The sequence below is a fragment of the Mobula birostris genome, chromosome 12, assembly GCF_030028105.1.
Source record: "Mobula birostris isolate sMobBir1 chromosome 12, sMobBir1.hap1, whole genome shotgun sequence".
In the NCBI taxonomy this organism is placed as follows: domain Eukaryota; kingdom Metazoa; phylum Chordata; class Chondrichthyes; order Myliobatiformes; family Myliobatidae; genus Mobula; species Mobula birostris.
In genome coordinates, this window is record NC_092381.1 from 14,479,225 (window position 1) to 14,502,044 (window position 22,820).

General features: G+C 39.9%; 1 protein-coding gene across 4 annotated transcripts in view; it reads left to right on the plus strand.

Moving 5' to 3' along the window:
• The first annotated feature begins 4,426 nt into the window (after window positions 1-4,426).
• The window catches only part of pigk (phosphatidylinositol glycan anchor biosynthesis, class K), a 214,530-nt gene continuing 196,136 nt past the window's right edge, over window positions 4,427-22,820 (plus strand). For all 4 annotated transcript variants that reach the window (XR_011887963.1, XM_072273348.1, XM_072273347.1 and 1 more), the window contains exons 1-2: window positions 4,427-4,538; window positions 15,243-15,296. Coding sequence is in view for 3 of the 4 variants with exons in the window: in XM_072273348.1 (XP_072129449.1) it covers window positions 4,437-4,538; window positions 15,243-15,296 (156 nt within the window). In the remaining variant the exon portion in view is untranslated. The remainder of the gene's footprint in view (window positions 4,539-15,242; window positions 15,297-22,820) is intronic.

Below are 22,820 nucleotides of genomic sequence, written 5' to 3' on the forward strand. Positions count from 1 at the left end.
CTGAAGACTTTTTTTTTACTCACCAGGTTTTTTTGTAGTTCAAACGCCTTGCTCTGCTTTAAAAGGTCAGTAGTCGTTTAGGGTTCATTTTAAAAATACCTCGTTGCCGATGTTATGTTTTGTAACTCCAAAAGATTAAATTAATTGAAAGGAAGACACGGGAATCTGAAATGCGGATCTGGCTTCGAATTTACTTTAAGCAAGTCTCGCGCACATTACGTGGTATCATGATGGCAGATGCCAGTACCGTATTTTTATATATAACCCATAATTATTTAAATGAACAAGAATGCTTAATCAAACATTATATATACAAGATTACTCAATTATTATAGAAATATCAAATGCACAACTGATATTAAACCTGATTCTGATTCTGATCCAGAGAGATATTTATCAGGATCACTACGTATGAAGGGCCCTTAGCATTATCATCAGGCAGGAGGTATTGTAGTGTTAGTACGTGACCACAGTTTCGTTTACTGTGGGTGTCACTTTAAAACGCCTGGATGAGGCGGGACTATGACATCAGTATAGCAAGCTGCGACAGACCACTGGGATTTTCAGAGGAGAAGGAGAGAGAGGGAAAGAGTGGAAGATTTGGACCGCAAGCTGCTGGCAGGAGCTGCAACAATAGGTAAAGTCTGATACTTTCCCATGCCCAAAGGATTGGGTTGATCAACGGCACACAGTGCACATTGGATGTGTGACTGTCACTTCGTATGATCCATACGTGGATTTTGTTGGAATACCCTGTGGCAGCCACTTTTGTTAACCCTTACATGGTTTCGGGTATGTTATGTGGTAACCACTTGTGCTAGGATATATTCTGTGACTGTCACCCTGTGATATTTCTAAGTGGATTTTGGGATGACTCGACGGATAAGATCTTTGGCGACTGTTACTTTGTTTTCCCAGCGTGGAACCTGTGGAATTCTTCATGATCGCCTCCTCTCTACATTTTAACGTGGATTTACCAGTCTCTCCCCTCACTTATTCCGTGGATTACTGGACCTTTCTAGTTAGCCATTTTAAGACTTTGAGAACTCTTCCTAAGCTTGACAGTTTGGGAGCCACACACGCACATAACACTGTTAATTTCTGTTTATTTCGTTTAATTTTCTATATTTTTGAGTAGATACTAATAAATATAGTGGTTTTAACATTAAAACCTGACTCAATTTGTGAGCTATTGCTGCTGGTATGTAACAGTAGCATTAGGACAAGAACTGTTAGGATGGGGAACAGCTTCTTCCCCCAGGACATCAGTCTACTGAGTTCCCTGCCACCATCCAAGTTTCATCATGCATGAAGCTCCAGTAGTGTTTTACTGTTTACTTTTTAACTTCTGTTGCAAATGCACTGCGTGTTTTGTTAATTTACGAGTGGTAATATTACTTTATGTGTTAAGTGTGCGAGTTACATTGTGTTGTGCACCTTGGTCTGGAGGGACGTAGTTTCGTTTGGTGGTGTGCATGTGTACGGTTGAATGACAATAAACTGAACTTGAACTTCAGTTTGATCTATGATTGGAACTCATGCCTATCACGGCAGGACTTGAGGGACTGAGAGATTGGACAGGCTGGGACTTCATTCCTTGAAGCGTGGGAGACCGACCCGCTGAGTTCCTCCAGTGTTTTGTGTGTTTCTCCCTTTTGATATTATCAAACTGCTTTCTAATTTTCAACAGTACGCAACACTCAATTCAATTCATTTTATTTTCTGTGAGGTGGCCAGTGCGATCATGTTTGCTGTTGTGTGCTGGGGCAGCAGGCTGAGGGTAGCAGACACCAACAGAATCAACAAACTCATTCGTAAGGCCAGTGATGTTGTGGGGATGGAACTGGACTCTCTGACGGTGGTGTCGGAAAAGAGGATGCTGTCCAAGTTGCATGCCATCTTGGACAATGTCTCCCATCTACTACATAATGTACTGGGTGGGCACAGGAGTACATTCAGTCAGAGACTCATTCCACCGAGAAGCAACACAGAGCGTCATAGGAAGTCATTCCTGCCTGTGGCCATCAAACTTTACAACTCCTCTCCTTGGGAGGGTCAGACACTCTGAGCAATAGGCTGGTCCTGGACTTATTTCCTGGCATAATTTATATATTACTATTTAACTATTTATGGTTTTATTACTATTTAATTATTTATGGTGCAACTGTAACGAAAACCAATTTCCCTCGGATTCAATAAAGTATGACTATGACTATGACTATGAACTTTGTTAGTGTTAGGTAAGGACAACATCACAGAACTTAACGTACACAACACCACACTATATATAGTTAAACACAATATAAAATACTCACTATAGGTAATAAATACTAAAAATTAATGCATGTGATTTAAAATACAAATATACATAATAAAACTGGCTGTTTTTACTGTCAAAGCTGCTATGCATACTATATATTCAAACTGGGTGTTGAGGCGGCAAACAGAGGAAGCACAAAACTGGATAAGGCTCTTCTGGACCTGTAGCGGCATCCAGATGGCACGAGAGTGTAGTGTGTGTGAAGTGTATGTGTAATGTTTTCTATTATTTGTTGAGCCGCCTTTATTGTCCGTCTCTTATGGATGCTGCTGAGTGATTCTTGTTCCTGGCCAATGATCTTATTACTTATTCTGACAATCCTGCTGAGTGGGTTGTGGTCAATAGCGCCCATTGCTCTGATCCATGTTGTGCTAAAGCAAAAATAAAGCTGGAAATCAGGAAGAGGAACCAAAATTGCTAGAAGGAGTCACACCTATGGTAATCTTTAAGGAGACTGAAAGTAATTGGAGATTTTATTTTAAAGGCTCAAAATAAGTTTATTATCAAAGTACATCTATACTCTGTGGCAACTTTAATAGGCTCATTAATGCTAATATTTAATCAGCCAATCGATACAGAAAAGCATGCAGACATGGACAGGAGGTTCAGTTGTTCTTCGGCCCAAACACCAGAATGGGGAGGAAATATGATCTAAATGACTCTGACTGTGGAACGATTGTTAGTGCCAAATGGGGTGGTCTGAGTATTCAGAAAATGTTGATCTACTGGGATTGTCATGCACAGCAGTCTCTAGAGTTTACAGAGAATGGTGTGAGAAACAGAAAAAAATCCAATGAGCAGCAGTTCTGTGGGTGAAAATGGCTTGTTAACGAGAGAGGTCAGAGGAGAATGGCCAGACTGGTTCAAGCTGACAGGAAGATGAAAAAATGGTCTTTGAGTATATGTTCCTATATACTACCTTGAGATTAATTTTCTTGAAGACACTTACAGGAAAAATATCAAATATGATATTATCTACAAAAAGCATAATCTGTACATAAGCAAAGACTGACAAACAACCAATGTGCAAAATAAAACAAACTGTGCAAATGAAAGCATACAGAGTGCATGCGTTGGAAAGAGTCCTTGAATGTGAGTCTGGATGTCATAGAATCAGATAAGTATATTGACAATTAAAGTTATCCATGACAGTTTAGGAACCTGATGGTTGATGGGTAATAACTTCCTGAACTTGGTGGTGTGGGGCTGAAGGTGTTGTATCTCCTGGCCAGCTCTATTCTATCAACTCACACCTGAACCACAGCCCTCCATACACTGTCCATCCATGTACATATCCAAACTTCTCTTAAACGTTGTAATCAAAACCCCATACACCACCGGCTGCTCTCACACCCCTTCTGAGTGAAGACCCCCCCCCCACCTCAGGTTCCCCCTAAATATTTCACTTTTCACACAAGTTCTTAGTTAAGACCTTTCACACTTAAGACCTTAGTTCTAGTCTCACCCAATCTCACTGGATAATGCCTGCTTGCATTTACCCTGTCAATTCCCCTCACAATTTTGAATACCTCTACCAAACCTCCCCTCAATCTGCTATGTGCTAGGGAACAAAATCCTAACCTATTCACCTTTTCCCTATAACTCAGGTCCTCAAGTCCCAGCAGCATCTTTGTAATTCTCTGCACTCTTTCAATCTTATCGATATCTTTCCCGCAATTTAAAACTTATGAACATGGAATCAGCAATGTTTTATTTACGAACTATTGCAATAGAAAATTGGCAGAGAGAAATGATAGTGAATGAAACGGCACAAGAGATTCTATAGATGCTGGAAATCTTGAGCAACACACACTGAAGATCATAAAATAAGATATACTGCAGCTGCTGGAAATGCAGAGTAACACACACACACAGAATGCTGGAGGAACTCAGCAGGTAGGGCAACATCTATGGAGGAAAATGTATAGTCGACGTTTCAGACCGCGACCCTTCATCAGGAGTGTTTATTTGCTTCATAACTGCTGCTTGACCTGCTCAGTTACTTTCGCATTTTAAGAGATGGAATGAATGGAAAATACAAGCGGCCAGGGCGGAACCAACGTTTGAGGCACTGAAGCTGGACGGATGCGGCGCGACGGAAGCACTTCCCGTGAATATGGCGGCCTCTGGAGCCGGTGGGAAGCTGCCTGTCGCTTTGTGTGCTCTGGCGTTTATGTTGGCCGCACATATCTGCTGCGATGGCTCTGAGGAGGCGCAGGTAATGAGCGCGGAGCTGTGTCGGACGTTCGGTTGTGACCCAAGGGTCAGTGAGCCGGGAGCGTCGCTGGGGAAATCGCCCTCAGTCTGAATTACCGAGGACCAGGAACTGGGGAACCTGGAATTCATTGATTCTGCCACAGACACCCTTTCCCCAGCCTTCCTTTGGATCATGTCCATTCTCATAACGGACCCCCTCCGCTGCACTCCGCTTTCTCCCGGATCCCTCCCTCCCCCACGGACATCCCTTCCCCTCCTTCGCAATCTCCGAACTCCCCCTCGCGAACCTGAGTCCCTCACTCGCACCCCATCCTTCCCCCGCTCTCCTCTGATCCCCTCTCTGAAGACACCCCTCAGCCCTTCCCCTCCAACCAACCCCCACTTCTGTTCTGACTGAAGAAGGCCAGCATGCCACTTTCCGCAACGCTGGCCATCATTCGCAACGTTGAGTGTGGAAGTTGGATATTGTAATGAAGTTGTACAAGATGTTGTTGAGGCTGCATTTGGAATATTGTCTTCAGTTTTGTTCACCCTGTAGAAAAAATGCTATTGAACAAAATGGCTATAGAGGAAATATACAATCATGTTGCCTGGATTGGTGGTTATGGAGAGAGATTGAGTAGGTTTGGATTTTATTCAGTGGAGCATTGAGGATGCTTATATGGATAATCTTGATGTGTATAGAATTATGAGGGGCATTGTTGGGGTCAATGCACAGTCTTTTCCCCAGGATTGGGGAATCAAGAAGGATGAGGGCACAGGCTTAAGGTGGGGGAGAAAGATTTAATAGGAACTTGAGGGGCAACTTTTTCACACAGAGAATGGTACATGTATGGAATGAACTGCCAGAGGAAGTGGCTGAGTAACGTACCGTGACAGGTGCATGGATAGGAAAGGTTCAGAGGGAAGAGGGCTAAATCAGACAAATGGGACTAACTTAAAATGGCAATCTTGGTTGTCATGGACCAAAATTAGTCTTTCTCTCCAGTCACCAAGCTCCCTTGCCCATGGTGTCTCCATCACTGTAATCTTTTCCCCTTTTCCCAATTTGTTGAGTGATTTTAAGTAAAGAGAATATATTATGCAGGTGGAGAGGCCCTGCTCAAAAGGGTGCCACAAAGTCTTAAACACAAGAAATGATGCAGATGCTTGAAATCCAGAACAACACACAAAATACTGGAGGAACTCAGCAGCATCTATGGAGAGGACTAAACAGTCAATGTTTTGGGCCAGGACGCTTCATCGGGATTGGCTGACTGGCATCAAGACAGCAAGAAGTGTAAGCAAAGTCCATGGAGGGAAGGCCCTGAGCGTCAACTATTTATTCCTTTCCATAGTAATGTGATCACTCGAGCTGAGTATGATGTCCTCCTAAGGGATTGTCTATTGGTGGGTCCTCAAGTGACTGTAGAGGCTGACCTAGGATCCACAGAATCCAAGATGATAGGGTGGATTCCCTTAATTCAGAACACCTGTGTATGAGTCTGTTTTAACGTGGGGAGGCTGGTGCACGGATAGTCACCACACAGTCCTTGACAGATTGGGGTCATGGTGCAGTGGCATCCTTCAGTACTGCTCAACCTTCACTGCTGCGATGCTGTGTCCACCAGCTCCACTGTTCAGGTTTTGGTTGGATCATTCTTTGTCTGGAACCTCCCCCTTGACCCTGCCGCCATGGGTGAACCTACCAGGAGCTAAGCATCAGGTGGCTAAGCCCCAAGAGAACATCACTCTCGGGATCTCAGGAACTTGCAAGCTGCTCCACCACGACAAGGTGATGATCCTGCAGAAGAATTGCTGCGTTCTTCCAACATTTTGTGTGCATTACCATGAAATACTCTGTCTTTATCTTAGAGAACTGAAGCTGGTTTGCTGTCAGGATAGTGTTGCATTCCTTCAGGAATGAACTGAAAAGTTGGCCTTGATTTTTCTGCTCATGACCCTGATGTGGAAGTTGAACTACAACTTTCTGTCTGAAATGAAAATGTTACCAACCAAATCAAAGTTCAAAGTAAGTTTATTATCAAAGTACCTGCACTCAGTGGCCACACCTCTGTAGTTAATAAACTGGCCACTGAATGCATGTTCATGGTGTTCCGGCTGCTGTTGCAGATCCACTTCAAGGGTCAAGATGTTGTGCATTCAGAGAAGCTCTTCAACACATCACTGCTGTAACGTGTGGTTACTGTCACCTTTTCTGTTGGCTTGAATCTGTCCATTCTTCTCTGACCTTTCTCATTTACAAGGCCCACAGAACTGTCACTTATTGCATGTATTTTTTGTTTTCTCGCACCATTCTGTGTAAACTTTAGAGACTGTTGTACGTGAAAACCCCAGGACAGGGGTGGCCAACCTTTTACATTACATGCGTCAATTTTTTCACGCACGAGTTCTATATTAACATATTTTTACAAGAATTGAATGGGGGTACAAGAGTTGTATAGCGCTTCTGAACTCGTGAGTGAAAAAATTGACGCATGGAATGTAAAAGGTTGGCCACCCCTGCCCTAGGAGATCAGCAGTTTCTGAGATATTCAAAGCACCCCTGTCTGACCCCAACAATCGTTTAATGGTCAATTTGACTTGGATCACATTTGCTTTCCATTCTGATATTTGGTGTGAACGACAACTGAACCTCTTGTCCATACCTACATGCTTTTATGCATTGAGTTGCCACCACATGATTGGCGGATTAGATATTTGCATTAATAAGCAGGTGTACTTAATAAAGTGGCCTCTGGGTGTATGTGCCATCATATACTACCTCGAGATTTATTTTCTTATAGGCATTCACAGTAGAACAAAGAAATACAATGAAATCAATGAAAAACTACACACAAATACTGACTAATAATTAATGTGCAAAAGAAGATAAATCGTGGAAATAAAATAAGCAATACTGAGAATGTAAATTGTCGAGTCTTTGAAAGTGAGTCTGTAGGTTGTGGAATCAATTTAGAGTTGAGATGAGTGAAGTTATCCATGCTGGTTCAGGGGCCTGACGGTTGTAAGGTAATAATTATTCCTGAACTTTGTAGATTAGAATCTAAGACTCCTGTAGCTCCTTCCTGATGGCAGCAGTGAGAAGAGAGCATGACCTGGATGGTGAATGGGTCTTGATGATGGATGCTGCTTTCTTGTTGCATCCTTGTAGATTTCCTCAATGGTGGGGAGGACTTTGCCTGTGATGGATTATTGGGCTGTATCCACCACCTTTTGTATGCTTTTCTGTCAGCTGGCACAGGGAGCACAGCTTGAAGTTAATTGGCAAAGTATGAGAAGGAAGTGGGTAATTTATTTTGTCGCAGTAGATTATTATCTGTAATGCATTGTTTGAAAGGGTGCGGGAAGTAGATTCGGTGATAATTTTCAACAGGGAATTAGAAAACTAAGAGCCACATAGGTACGACAGGTTACAAGGCCTTTTGTGCTGTGTGTTTCAATGATAATGAACTGAATGCATACTTGTTTTCTTTTAATTAATGATTGTGTCATGTGGAAACCAGCTGCAGAGTGAGGCAACAAATTACGCTCTGACGACAGTGTAATTACACAGACTGTGACAGGCAATTTTTCAAAACTTTCATTTTCATTTGACATCTATATTTTGTACTTTTCTTTTTATGCCTACTCTGATGAAAGTTTCTGTTAGTGCATAATGATTCTCTTTTTGTTGGATGCCTTTTCATTAGAGGAAAAAGTAGGAAGCATGTTATTGTCACAGACAGATGTAATCAATATTTAACCCATGCTGAACCTGTCCTGGGAAATGTTGGCCTTAAGGGGTCAGAATCAGATTCAATATCACTGGCATATGACATGAAATTTGTTGTCTTGTGGCAGCCAGACATTGCAAAGCATAACAAAAAACCTTTAAATCACAGTAAGAAATATATCAAAAAATATATTTAATATGTCATGCAAAAAGAGAGCAAGAAAAGAAGTGAGGCAGTGTTCATGGGTTCATTGTCCATTCAGAAATCTTGTGGATGAGAAGAAATTGTTCCTGAAACAACGTGTGTGTGTCATCAGGCTCCAGTACCATCTCCTTGATGGTAGCAATGAGAAAAGAGCATGTCTATTTTACCGGTATATGCCTCATTTGCCTAGGGAGTATCTGAGAGAGCAGTGTAGCAAGCTGTTTGTTCAGTTTCTCACCAGTACTACTCGTACTTGGCTAGGTAGTGTTTGAAAAGACATTGTAGAAGCGGCTTTGCTGTGTATCTAACATGAATTGGTGACAGTCTATTCCAACTTCAAAGTTATGAACATGCACTTTATCATTTATCTGCACTGCACTTTGTAGATTTTATGCTTTGTTTACCTATCTATCTATTTATTTAGTGATACAGGGCGGAGCAGTAGGCCCTTTGAGTCACCTGCCCCAGCAAACCCCACAAATGCGATTAACCCTTACCTAATAATTTTTACAATGACCAGTTAACCTCTCTGGTACATCTTTGGACTGTGGGAGGTGATCGGAGGACCTGGAGTATACCCACGCATTCTACACAGAGGATGTATAGAGAATGGTGCCAGAATTGAACTCCAAACTCCAGAACACCCTGAGCTGTAATAGTGTTGCGCTAACCGCTACACTACCGTGGTGCCCTTTGCGTTGTTATTAATTTACCTTATTCTATCTTAATGCATTGTGCAATGATTTAATCTGTATGAAGAGTATGCAAAACAAGCTTTTCATTGTGACAATAATAAATAGGATTTTCTTTTACACAGAGGGTGGTATGTATGTGGAATGAGGTGTCAGAGGAAGTGGTTAGGTCAGATATAACAACTTAAAGACAGTTGGTTAGGTACGTGAACACAAGAGATTCTGCAGATGCTGGAAATCTAGAGTAACACACACAACATTCTGAAGGAACTCAGCAAGTCAGACAACATCTATGGAGAGGAATAAAGAGTCAACATTTCGGACCAAGACCTGATAAGGCCACTCTCCGTTTGGAAAGGCAACACCTCATGTTTTGTCTGGGTTATCTCCAACCTGATTGCATGAACATCGGTTTCTCTAACTTCCAGGAATTTCTCTCGCCCCCCCCCCCCACCTTCCCTTTTTCCATTCCCAATTTTGACTCCCTTCTTACCCTTTCTCCTCACATGCCTATCACCTCTGTTGTGTGCCTTTCCTCCTTCCCTTTCTCCTGTCCTCTAATCTGATTCCTTCTTCAGCCCTTTACCTTTTCTATCTCTCGCCTCACAGGTCCTCCCTTCATTGTCCCTCCCTCCCTCCCCCACCCTCCTACCTACCTTTCCCCTTCACCCTGCTTCACCTATCACCTGCCAGCTTGTATTCTCTCTTCTCCTCCTTCTTACATCTTCCTTCCCAGTCCTGATGAAGGGTCTTGGCCCAAAACATTGACTGTTTATTCCTCTCCATAGATACTGCCTGACTTGCCAAGTTCCTCCAGCACTTTTGATGAGTACATGTATAGGAAATATTTAGAAGATTAGAGTTGAAGTTCGCTGAGGGCACCGCTGTTGTGGGCCACATTAAAGGTGTTGTTGAATCAGCATACAGGAGAGAGATTGAAAATTTGGCTGCATGCTGTTCTAACAACTCTATGTCAGCAAGACCAAAGAAATGATTGTAGACATCAAGAAAGGGAAACCAGAGGTCCATGAGCCAGTAATAATCGGAGGATCAGAGGTTGAGAGGGTCAGTAACTTTAAATTCCTGGGTGTCACTATCTCAGAGGACCTGTCCCGGACCTATCATATAAATATTATCACAAAGAAAACATGACAGGGCCTTTCCTTCCTCAGGAGTCTGCAGAGATTCAGCATGACATCAAAGAGCTTGAAACTTCCATAGTTGTGTAGCGGAAAGTGTGCTTACTGACTGCATTATGGCCTGGTATGGGAACACCAATGCCTTTGAGAGGAAAACCCTACAAAAGATACCACTGTAGTGGATTCGGCCCAGTACCTAACGGGTAAACCCTACCAGCCATTGAGCACATAGAACCATAGAACATTACAGCACAGAAACAGGCCTTTTGGCCCTTCTTGGCTGTGCCGAACCATTTTTCTGCCTAGTCCCACTGACCTGCACCTGGACCATATCCCCCCATACACCTCTCATCCATGTACCTGTCCAAGTTTTTCTTTTTCTTATTTTTGGAATTTATTTTTTATTGAATTTCATCATCAAACATTTCCATAAGATGTTTTTCAGATACTGTACATATTATATAATCATATTTGTCACAAATCTCCGCATAATATTTATCTAATAGAAAGGAGAGGAAAGAAAGAACAATCGAAAGAAGAAAACTATGTACAGAGTAGAGAGTGGTCTTTTTTTTTACAGCATATTCATTGACTTGTGAGAATAAAATCAGGCCTATGAGGTGCTATGTAGTTAAACCATTTTTTCTAGTATGAATAAAATTGTTCCAACTTATGATTAACAGATGTTGTTATCTTCATTTTGTAAACGTCCATTGTAATTTTCTACATGAAATGTTGCCGTAGAAAAGCACATCCATTATCAACCATACTCACCACCCAAGTCATGCATTTTTTCACTGCTGCCATCAGGCAGAAGGTACAAGTGCCTTAGGACTTGCACCACCAGCTTCAAGAACAGTTACAACCCTCAACCATTAGGCCCTTGAGCAAAAGAGGATAACTGCACATCTGTTGAGATGTTCCCACAACCAATGTGATCTCACTTTAAGGACTCTTTATCTTATTCTTTCAAGCTCTCGTTATTTATAACTATTTGTTTATATCTGCAATTGCACAGTTTCTCGTCTTCTATGCTCTCGCTCTTTCATTGACCCTGTTTATGGATACTGTACTATAGGTTTGCTGAGCATGCCTGCAGGAAAAAGAATATGGTGACAAGTATGTATTCTGATAATAAATTTTACTTTGAACTCTGAAGACCTAAAAAAAAATCATTTGCTGACTTAGAAAGCTGCTGTTGAAATGTTTTCTCCTTCCCAGGTTCCAGGAGGATATAAAATCAAAATGGGAGAATTGTGTGGCATTCAGAAATCTAAGTGTAAGGCAGTTTGCAATCCCCTTCTTACTTGCACCACCAGGGTATATTTTAATCGTGGAACTCCAAGGATTAGGATAGTGATGAAACGTTTTTAAATAATTCACTTATTAAGGAACGTAGTTCTTGAGATATATTATTAAGAACCTAATTAGATTTGTATCAGAGATTTAAGCAATTGGCAGTAATTACTGGAGAGAGCCCAGCTGCCTGGAGTTAATCAAATTGCCACCTTATTAATAAGGTATTGGATCATCAGAGAAATAAATCCCCTCCTGAAATTAAACTCAGAATCTCATTTCTCGCCAATTGATGAGGCATATATGGCACAGCTTGCAGTCCTCTCCCTTCCGCCTTGGCCTAGCTGCAATGCCCCTGATTTATTTTAAGAGTTTTTTTTTGTTGTTGGATTTGTTTGGTATATTTATTGATGATATCGTAAATTGAGATTTGAACTGTATGGCTTTGTTGATTCAGTCTTGGTTGGAGTTTACCCACAGCTGATCTTTGCACATAAGCAGAGATCTGGAATTCTCTTCACAAAACTACTCCCCCCCCCCCCCCCCCCGCCCCCGTCGGCTAAAATCTGTTTCTTTGAGAGCACCTTTGGTTCTCTGTCTGCTATGGCTTGGAAGATTTTCCAAGATTAAAATATCCTCACTCCTCTCTTTTTCCATTTACAGTTATTTCTCATCCCCCCCCCCCGCCACAGCATCCTCTCCTTTCCTATTCCCCATTCTGTCTCCCTCCTCAACCCTTCTCTTCTCTGCACCTGCCCATCATTTCCTCTCCTTTCTCCTGTGGTCAGTCTTTTGTCCGACTAGATATCAGATTCCTCCTTCTCCGGTCACTTACCTATTCTGCCTAACACCTCCCAGCTTCTGACCTCATAACCCCTTCCCCACCCACCTACCTTCCCCCTCACCTTGTCTCACATCATCTGCCAGCTTGTACTCCTCCCGATTCTGCCTTGACTTCTTGGCTTTTCTTTTCAGTATGTGAACTCAGTTGTCCTGATGCTCTGGATGAACAACATCTGCAGAATCTCTTGTGTTTACGTGACTAAAGTGGCTGGTATAGACCGGTTTTGTAATCGTGAACTTATTCCAAGCAGATAGATTTGAGCGTGTTTAAGCAGTCAGTTTCGTGCATTAACTTTGTTCTGTTAAACATGTCTCTCAAGTGATGTAAAACTCTATTGTTAAGCACATGAGGAATATATTAGGGCTATGTGCCTATCTGAGTCCACACTAGGAATCATGAAGGTCACGGCCAGTCCTGTATTTCATTCTAGCACGAGAGATTCTGCAGATGCTGGGAATGTGGAGCAATGCACACAAAATGCCTGAGGAACTCAGTGGGTCAGGCAGCACCTATGGAGAGGAATATATAGTCAATGTTTTGGGCTGAGATCTGAAACGTTCTAATGATAAGTCCTGGTGAAGGGTTTCAACCTGAAACATCAACAGTTTATTCCTGTCCATAGATGCTGCCTGACCTACTGAGTTCCTCCGGTGTCCTGTGAGTGTTGCTCTGTATTTCGTCCAATTTCTTGCTAGATCCCTGCATCCTTTGATTTTTTTTCCCCAATAGATTTAAAATTCCCAAATATTAGAGGATAACAAAAATTGTTTAATCCTTTATGCAGGGAATCATGGCAGTCCAAAATAATGCCTATTTACCCTGAACTATTATCCCTAGCTCTTTACTCTGAAATAAAGGTTCTCACTATAATAAATAAGGTTATTAACTCACCAGAGTTAATAAAGTCAGTGATGGTGTGGGAGACAATGGCCTGGTGCTCCTTAATAGGATCCTGATCGAGGGGTAAGTAAGAGGAGGTGTCTGACCTCGGCAAGGTAGGGATCAGTCTGCCAGACTACTACAGCACCCCCTCCTTATCCATCGGTTTGATGGTGAGGTTAGGATTAGCGTGGAGAGCAGAGCGTTTGGAAGGACCTCACTGAGGTGTGGGCACAGGGGACAAACGTGAGGTCCTTACTGAGGACAAAATGTTCAGCTTCAGAGAGGGGAATGTCAGAGAGAATAGTGAAAACCCGGCACTCAGTACCATTTCATTATAAACTCCGGGTATGGTTGTTGATTGGACTGGATCCTCTGTTAGTGTCAAGGTGGCATTACGCTACCACTAGGGAATGAATGGTCTTTTCGAGCTCACACCAGCTACAGTCTGAATGCGAGAGTTTCTTAAAGAAATCCTTGTTTTGAAGATTCTTGGAAGGCTGGCAATCAGAGGGCAGCTGAATTAACCCAGTCAAGTCTGAGTTTGGGTCTTTACTCCAATAAAGATTAAGATCTTAAGGATTAGCTTTATTAGTCACATATACATCAAAACATACAGTGAAATAGAATCATTTGCATCAAATCAATTCAGTAAGAATTGTGCTCAGCGGCCCACAAGTGTCACTACACTTCTGGTGCCAATATAAAATGCCCACAACTTACTAACCCTAAATGTGCATCTTTGGAATGTTGGAGGAAACTGGAGCACCCTGAGGAAACCAACACAGTCGTACAAACTGTTTACGTACATTGGTGGGAATTAGATTAGATTATGAGGACACTCAGTCCTCGTTTATTGTCATCTAGAAATACATGCATTAAAAAATGATACAATGTTCCTCCAGAAAGATATCACAGAAACACAGGACAAACCAAGACTAAAACTGACAAAACCACACATAATTATAACATATATTTACAACAGTGCAAAGCAATACAGTAATTTGATAAAGAGCAGACCATGGGCATGGTAAAGAAAAGTCTCAAGTCCTGATAGCCCCATCATCTCACGCAGACGTTAGAAGGAAGAAACTCTCCCTGCCATGAACTCCAAGCGCTGCAAAATTGCCGATGCAAGTTTTAAGTTTGCAAGAATTAAACTGCGATCTTACAACTGGCGCTGTGAAGCATTGCACTAACCACCACATTGCTGTGTTACCCCAACTATTGACCTCAGAACCATATGTAGATCTAAGTGAAAGTTACTTGGACCGTTTAAGGTTTCGTGCTTTTGCAGATTTCTATACTCTGTTAAGTCATGATAAAGGATTTTGGCCTGAAATGTTGACTGTTCATCCCTCTCCATAGATGCTATTTGACCTGTTAAGTTCCTCCAACATTTTAGACCATGAGACCATAAGATATAGGAGCAGAGTTAGGACATTTGGCCCACTGAGCGTGCTCCACAATTCATCATGGCAGAACCATTTCCCTCTCAGACTCAATCTCCTGCCTACTCCCCGTAACCCTTTGGAAGAACTTGACAGAAAAACAAAATACCTAATGGGAGGAATGCAAATGCCTGCCACACTCCTGAATAGTTAAACGTTCACACATCATCGTAATGAAGCAAAGTGGTGGCTTTCGTGTGTGATCATCTGCAGAATCAGTTATATTTACTTATTAATCTATGTTCTTTTAGACCATCTATGTTCTGTTGGACCATGTGCAGGCAAATGGGAGTAGTTTAAATTGGCACTGTGGCTGGCACAGACATCATGGGCCAAAGGGCCTGTTTCTGTGCTGATAGATTGATTGTGATAAACCAGTTTATAAATAAGCAGAAGTGAACAAGCCATGGGTTATGTTCAGCTTTCCATTTGTAATAGCGTTTAGAATATTTCCTAACTTGAATTTACTTTATTTTTTCTGCAGGGTCGAGTAAATCAGTTCTTCAAGAGTGGCCACACAAACAATTGGGCTGTGTTGGTAAGACTGCATCAACTACTAGATAACTTCAAGTATCTCGGCAGTGTTTGATGGAACCTATACTGAATGCCTGTCTGGGCAAATTCTGGCTTACATGGTGGGATGTAAAAATCAGTGGTTAGTGTGATGGTGTTACAGCTGGGGGTGTTGGAGTTTGGAGTTCGTTCCTGAGTCTGTCTGTAAGGGGTCTGTGGAATACATGGTTTTCCTCCAGGTCCTCTGGTTTCCTCTGACAGTCCAATGATGTAGCGGTTAGTAGATTAATTGGTCATAATTAATTGTGATTTGGCTCGGGTTACATCTGGGATTGCTGGCAGCATGGCTTGAGGAGCTGGGAGGGCTTATCCTGCAAGATTAAACAAATAAACAAATAAATAAATAACTACCACCATGGAGAGGTGTTCGGGAACAACATCTCAAGTCAGGCAAAGAAAAATTCCTGAAAAGCAGCAGAAGGCAAGCGGGCCTATAAAAATGAATGCTGCAGCTGCAGCAGAGCTGAGACACGGTATAGATACGACCTTTGCAACAGAGACTGCCATTCTTGCCTCGGTCTGGTCGGCCACAGACGGCACTCCACCATAAATGTAGACAGCACATAACGTCCATGATCTACCTTAGCCAACGGAGGCCGTATACAGTGCTACAGCAAATGTGTCCTGATCGTATGTAGTTGTTGCATTCTGATGTTCAAGTCCAAGGTACTTTGAGAAGTCAGGAAAAAGGCAGAAAACTTGTTGCTTCACAGTAGTTTTATTAAATGTTGATGGAACAAAGGAAACTTGAAACAGACAGTGACAGAGGTCTACTAAGTGAAGGGAAAGCTAAGATCTAAGAATGCGCTGCCTTATGACGTAGCTCTTTTATATCCATAGGTAAGGAAAGTTCCATTCAAATTTGTAGATACGAGTCAACTGGTAAGAAAGCTATTATTAATGCAGCACCTAGAGAAGTTTCCAGAATCATACCAATATAACCGCTAGGGTGCCTATTAAACTGTTACATCCATATAATAACTGCTTAAAGCACTATACAAGCAGATAATAGTTAAACTGCAAAGAAAATAATAACTAAATAGTCTAATCTAAGAATTAAACAGTGGATCCAACTACCTCAACACAGGCTCAACCTAGGGAACAACAAAATAATGAAAAGGATGGAAGCCAGCATGCTGTGTTGCCTCTAGTCTGCTCAGCCAGATTCACCAGATCGTTAGCTGGGATGGACCATTTCAGTTGTGAGGACAGACTGGATGATCCATGTTTGTTTTCCATGGAGTGGTGGAGGCTGAGGGGAGACCTGATACAACATGAGAGGCGTAGGTCGGGTAGAGAGTTAGAAGCTTTTCCCAATGACAGAGATGCCTAGATCTAAGGTGAGGAGACCATTTAGACCATAAATATGCCAAAGCAGTGGTTAATATAATTAAGCGACAATTTCTCATTTTGCAAGTTAAATTGCAAGTGCTTCTAAATCAAGGAAGACTTAAGAGAGGAATAACTAGGATAAATACCTTCAAATAAGTTTAGAGGAAGTCTGAAGAAATATTTTTACACCTCTAGGAACTTGTGGGACATTACTGAGGAAGGAGAAGCTTGAACATCGTGCAGTAACAGGAAGTACTGATGGAAGAAAAAGTCATGGTTGACAGCACATGACTTTCATGAGTTACATCAAGGGATGGGCAGGCAGAAGTTTTGAAGAGCTTATTAGAACTTCTCGGAGACTTCCGGTAGCGCTCATGGAGTGAAGTCGCGTTCTTGACTCGCTCCATTACCTCTGAGTTTTTCTTCTTATGATCAGCTATATTTTAATTAACCATTAAGGCATCAACTTTTACAATACTTTGAAACAAATTGGGCTCTTCGATAATCGGATGTTTTTAAGGTCTGCTATGTCTAAGAATGGAAAAAACGGGAAGGACGGCAAACCTCCGGGTAGACCGAAAGGTACTGATTTCCCTCCGACTGAACCACCGGTGACTTTGAAAGCTATATCGGAGCTAATTCGTGAGGAAATTTCAACTAGTTTCCAGAAAATTGCCGATTCAATCGAGAAGATACAAATATCTATTACGGAACATCAGTCGGCTATATCTGATCTTCAAAAATCTACGCAACAAAATGAGCTCAAGATGGAGAAAATTGAAGAAACAATTAATGTAATGAAGAAGAAACTCGACTTTCTGACCTTTAAAAACTCTGATTTAGAATCCAGAATGCGACGGCAGAATCTTCGAATGATTGGGGTGCGTGAAGCTGTTGAATCTGATAACCCTAGGAAGTATTTTTCTCAACTTTTAAAAGATGCATTTCCTACTGTATTTCCTGACCAGCACCGTTATTGGATCGTGTTCATAGAGTTCAATCATACTCGCCTAAGTCCGATAAACCTCGACATGCCATTTTACGTTTTCATTACTTTCAAGACAAGGAGAAACTGTTTCGTTTCGTCCGATCTAAAGGTTACATTGATTTTCTGGATCTTAAGTTCCGATTCGTGGAGGATTTCAGTAAACCAATCCGGGATCAACGGGTTCGTTACATATCTGTGATGTCGGAACTCTACAAGATGGATTTAAAACCAGTGCTGCTTTACCCTGCACGTCTAAGGATTCGTACGTTGGATGGAGCCCTCTGTTTTTTTGAATCTCCATCGGATGCCCAGAGTTATCTGGATCAATTTTCACCTTCAACATCTTAATCGTAATTTTTAACTATCTCCGTTGATCGGAGGTTGTGAATTTGTCAGTCTTAATTTTTTTTTGCCCTGTATGGGCAGAAAAGTTTATTTTTGATTATTTAATATGGTTGCTAAACTTTATTTTTAACTGCATAATTTCTTTCTTTTTCCCAGGGGATTCTGGGTGGTTATTTCCTCACCGTCATTTTACGTATTTCCTTTGTGGCCTTAAATTTTGTAGTTTTTAAATCTATTTTGTTTTGTAGGTTTTCATAACTAGTTTATGTTAATAATCTCATTTTTTTTTTTGTTTTGTTTACTCATGGGTCTGGGGTTTGTTGCAGTTTTTTTATATTTCCTGGCTTTTAATCTGTTATATTATGTGTTTGTTTTAATTGAGTTATCTTTTTTTTTATTCTTTTACTGTTTTATAATTAGCTGATCTTTTTTATATTTACACTTCTTTTAGGGAGCGTATACCGGAAGTCATGGGGGTAGTTTTAGTGCTTGCTTCTTTCAGGCTGGTCTGCATTAGATTTAGCCTTGGGGTCATGGGGTGGGGGGTGGTGGGAGGGGCTTCACGTTTTAGTTTCTTTCTTCTTGGGCTATGTACATTATTGAAGTATTGGTTGCGTTCTTCCCGGTATCTCTTGTATGTTCTGTTCCCTTTCCGGGTTCGTGGGTCGAGCCTATCGTCAATCCTCCTTGTTGCGGGTTGACTTTAGGGTTTATGGAGTCTAGTATTAATTTTGTCTCCTGGAATACTAATGGTCTTAATCATCCTATTAAAAGGAAAAAGTTTTTAAAGTGTTCCAGAGACTTAAAGCACAAATTTTATTTTTACAAGAGACCCATGTGCGGAGGGGGGACAGACTACGTTTTTTTAGATTCTGGAAGGAACAACAGTTTCATTCGAACTCCAATGCTAAGATTCGAGGCGTCTCTATTTTTATAGACTCCTCAGTTACTTTTATACAACATGATATTATTTCTGATCCAAATGGTAGATTTCTATTGGTTAGTGGTCTACTATTTAATAAAAAGGTAGTTTTGGTTAATGTTTATGCTCCTAATATGGACTGTCCGGAATTTTATAAATCATTATTCAATCAGTTCCCGAATTTGAATGAGTTTTCATTGATCTGGGGCGGAGATCTTAATACCTGTTTGTCTCCAGCTTTGGACCGTTCGGCTCCTCTACGGACCTTACCTAATAAATCTGCAACTTTGATTAATTCATTCCTTTCTGATTCTGGGTCGACGGACATTTGGCGTTTTTTGCATCCTCAGGAAAAAGATTTTTCTTTTTTTTCACATGTTCACCATTCCTCTTCAAGAATTGATTATTTCTTTATTGATTCTCGTCTTATTCCTTCAGTGATTAAATGTGATTATGACTCTATAACCATTTCGGATCATGCTCCACTTAAGCTTTCTATTAAAATTCTGACCAATATACAAAATAATAGACAATGGCATTTTAATTCGCTGTTGCTTCAGGACTTGGACTTTGTTAACTTTATGAATGAACAGATTGATCTTTTTTTTACAATTAACTATAAAGAGGATATTTCTGTGAACATTCTTTGGGATACTTTTAAAGCTTATATTCGTGGTCAGATTATCTCGTATTCTGCTGCTTTGAGGAAGAAGCTGAAGCAGGAGGAGTTGGTAATTGTGGACAAGATTAAGGAAATTGATAAGAAATATGTTATAGCTCCTTCTGAGGAGTTATATAAACAAAGAACTGAACTTCAAATGGAACACAGTTTATTACTTTCGTCCTCGATTGTAAACCAATTAAAGAAAACAAGAAGCGAATTTTATGTACACAGTGACAAAATTGGCAAACTGTTGACTAATCAACTGAAGTCTAATTATGCTAAATCTCAAATTAATCAGATTTATAACCAAAATGACCGACTGATACTTGATCATGTGGGGATTAATCAAACCTTCTGTGATTTTTATTCTTCCTTATATCAATCAGAGTCTCCTCGAGATTCTAAATATATGAATGATTTTTTAGATAACCTAGACTTCCCTGAGATTTCACAGGATATGTCTTCTATGTTAGATACTCCCATTACCACGGATGAGATTAAGAATGTTATTTTCTCTATGAATTTGGGGAAAACTCCTGGCCCTGATGGATTTACCATAGAATTTTATAAATGTTTCGCACCTTCATTAATCCCTTGGTTCTGTAGGGTTTTTGAGGCTTCATTAAAACTTGGTAAACTTCCTGAATCTTTCAATAGAGCGTCAATCTCTCTAATATTAAAGAAGGATAAAGATCCTGCTCAACGTGCATCGTATAGACCAATATCTTTATTAAATGTTGATTCTAAAGGTTTTTCTAAGTTATTAGCAAATAGATTAGAAAAAGTACTTCCTTTTATTATTTCGGAAGACCAAATGGGTTTTACTAAAGGTTGTTACTCTTTTTATAATATTCGCACACTGTTAAATATTGTTTATACTCCCTCACAAAATGTTCCTGAGTGTGTTATCTCTTTAGATGCTGAGAAAGCTTTTGATAGAGTAGAATGGCCTTATTTATTTAAGGTGCTTGAAATGTTTAATTTTAGCTCGAAATTTATATCCTGGATTAAACTGTTATATCATTCTCCTGTGGCCTCGGTCCGTACTAACTCTTTAAGTTCACCTTTTTTCCTTCTTTTTCGAGGTACTCGACAAGGTAGTCCTTTATTATTTGATATTGCATTAGAACCTCTTGCAATTGCCATTCGAGAATCTCCAAATATTACTGGGATAACTCGGGGCTTAAAGTCCCATAAAATATCACTCTATGCTGATGAGTTACTTTTATATATTTCTAATCCCCAAAAATCCATCCCGGCTGTTTTAGAGTTATTAGCACAATTTGGTCTTTTTTCAGGTTATAAATTAAATCTTAGTAAGAGTGAACTTTTCCCGATTAATAAACAACTTCCCTTATATCATAACTTTCCATTTAAATTGATTAATAATTATTTTTCATATCTTGGTATTAAAATTACTTGTAAATACAAAGATTTATTTCAGATTAACTTTTTACCATTAATTGACCATATTATTCAACTTTCATCTAAATGGTTTCCTTTATATTTAACTTTGATTGGTCGTATTAATGCAGTTAAGATTTTTTTTTGCCAAAATTTTTATATATATTTCAGGCATTACCAATCTTTGTTCCAAAATCTTTTTTTGATAAAGTCGACTCCAAAATTTCTTCATTTATTTGGCAAAATAAAAACCTGAGACTGGGTAAAATACATTTACAGAAAGCTAAGAGAGATGGAGGTTTAGCATTACCTAACTTTAGATTTTATTATTGGGCAATTAATATTCGACATATGAAATTTTGGTTACTTGACCAGGATATACTAGCCATTCCTAAATGGGTAGCATTGGAATTACAATCTGTTCAGGGTTATACACTTGGCTCTATTTTAGGTTCCTCTCTTCCTTTTGATTTGAAATGCCTTAAACAGGTGTCTAACCCGATAGTTAAATATACCTTACGTATTTGGTTTCAATTCAGAAAATTTTTTGATCTTAATCAATTTGGGTTAGCGATTCCTATTTTAGGTAACATATATTTTCCTCCCTCTTTTACGGATCGTGCTTTTCAAATTTGGAAGACTAAGGGTATTTCACGGTTTTTGGATTTGTTTTTAGATGGTTCCCTTATGTCTTTTGAACAATTATCTAATAAATATAATTTATCAAGAATACATTTTTTTAGATATCTACAAGTTAGAAATTTCCTAAGTACTATACTTTCTTCCTTTCCGATGCTTCCTCCTACATACATTTTAGATACTATAATTAACCTTAATCCATGTCAGAAAGGTGCATCGGCTGTGATTTATAATATTATTATGAAACTTAGGAAAACTCCATTTGATAAGATTAGGGTAGATTGGGAACAGGAATTGGGGTTTATCATTTCCGTGGATGACTGGGGGCAGATTTTACAATTAGTCAATACTTCCTCTATCTGTGCTAAACATTCCCTAATTCAATTTAAAGTTGTTCATAGAGCACATATGTCCAAAGATAAATTAGCTCGCTTTTATTCTCATATTAATCCTTTTTGTGATAGATGTCCGGGGCAGATAGCCTCTTTAACTCATATGTTTTGGTCTTGCCCTACTCTGGAAACTTTTTGGAGAGACATTTTTAATATTATCTCCAAGGTATTGAATATAGATATCTCTCCTCACCCTATTACTGCTATCTTTGGACTACCTAAAATTTCCAGTAATCTTTCTCCTTCAGCCCGTAGAATGATTGCATTTCTTACTTTAATGGCGAAAAGATGTATTTTACAACATTGGAAATTGCTTAATGCTCCAACTACCTTTTTTTGGTTTTCTCAGGCGATATTATGCTTGAATTTGGAGAAAATTAGAAGCAATCTTTATGACTCCTCATTTAAATTTGAACAGACCTGGAGATCTTTTATTCAATATTTTCATTTAATGTAATATATACCCTTCTTGTTTTTTTTTTACTGATTTTAATGGAGGTCGGGATTGAGGACATGATTTTAAGTTTTTTTTAACTCTGTTTGGTTCCAAGTTAGCCCATTGCTTTGATTTGCTTTTAGTTAGTTGCACAGTGGGTTTTTTTTGGGTTTTTTTTTTTCGTTTTCTCTATTGATATATATATAAAAATTAGTATACTATTATGTTACCTTGGTATGTTATGTTTAAATTACATTGTATCATTTTTTTTTGTATTAATATCTTCTGTAATTTTATTATATTCTAACAGTGTATTAGTGCCTATATGGCTTACCTTTTTGTATACTTATTCAATGAAAAGATTTAA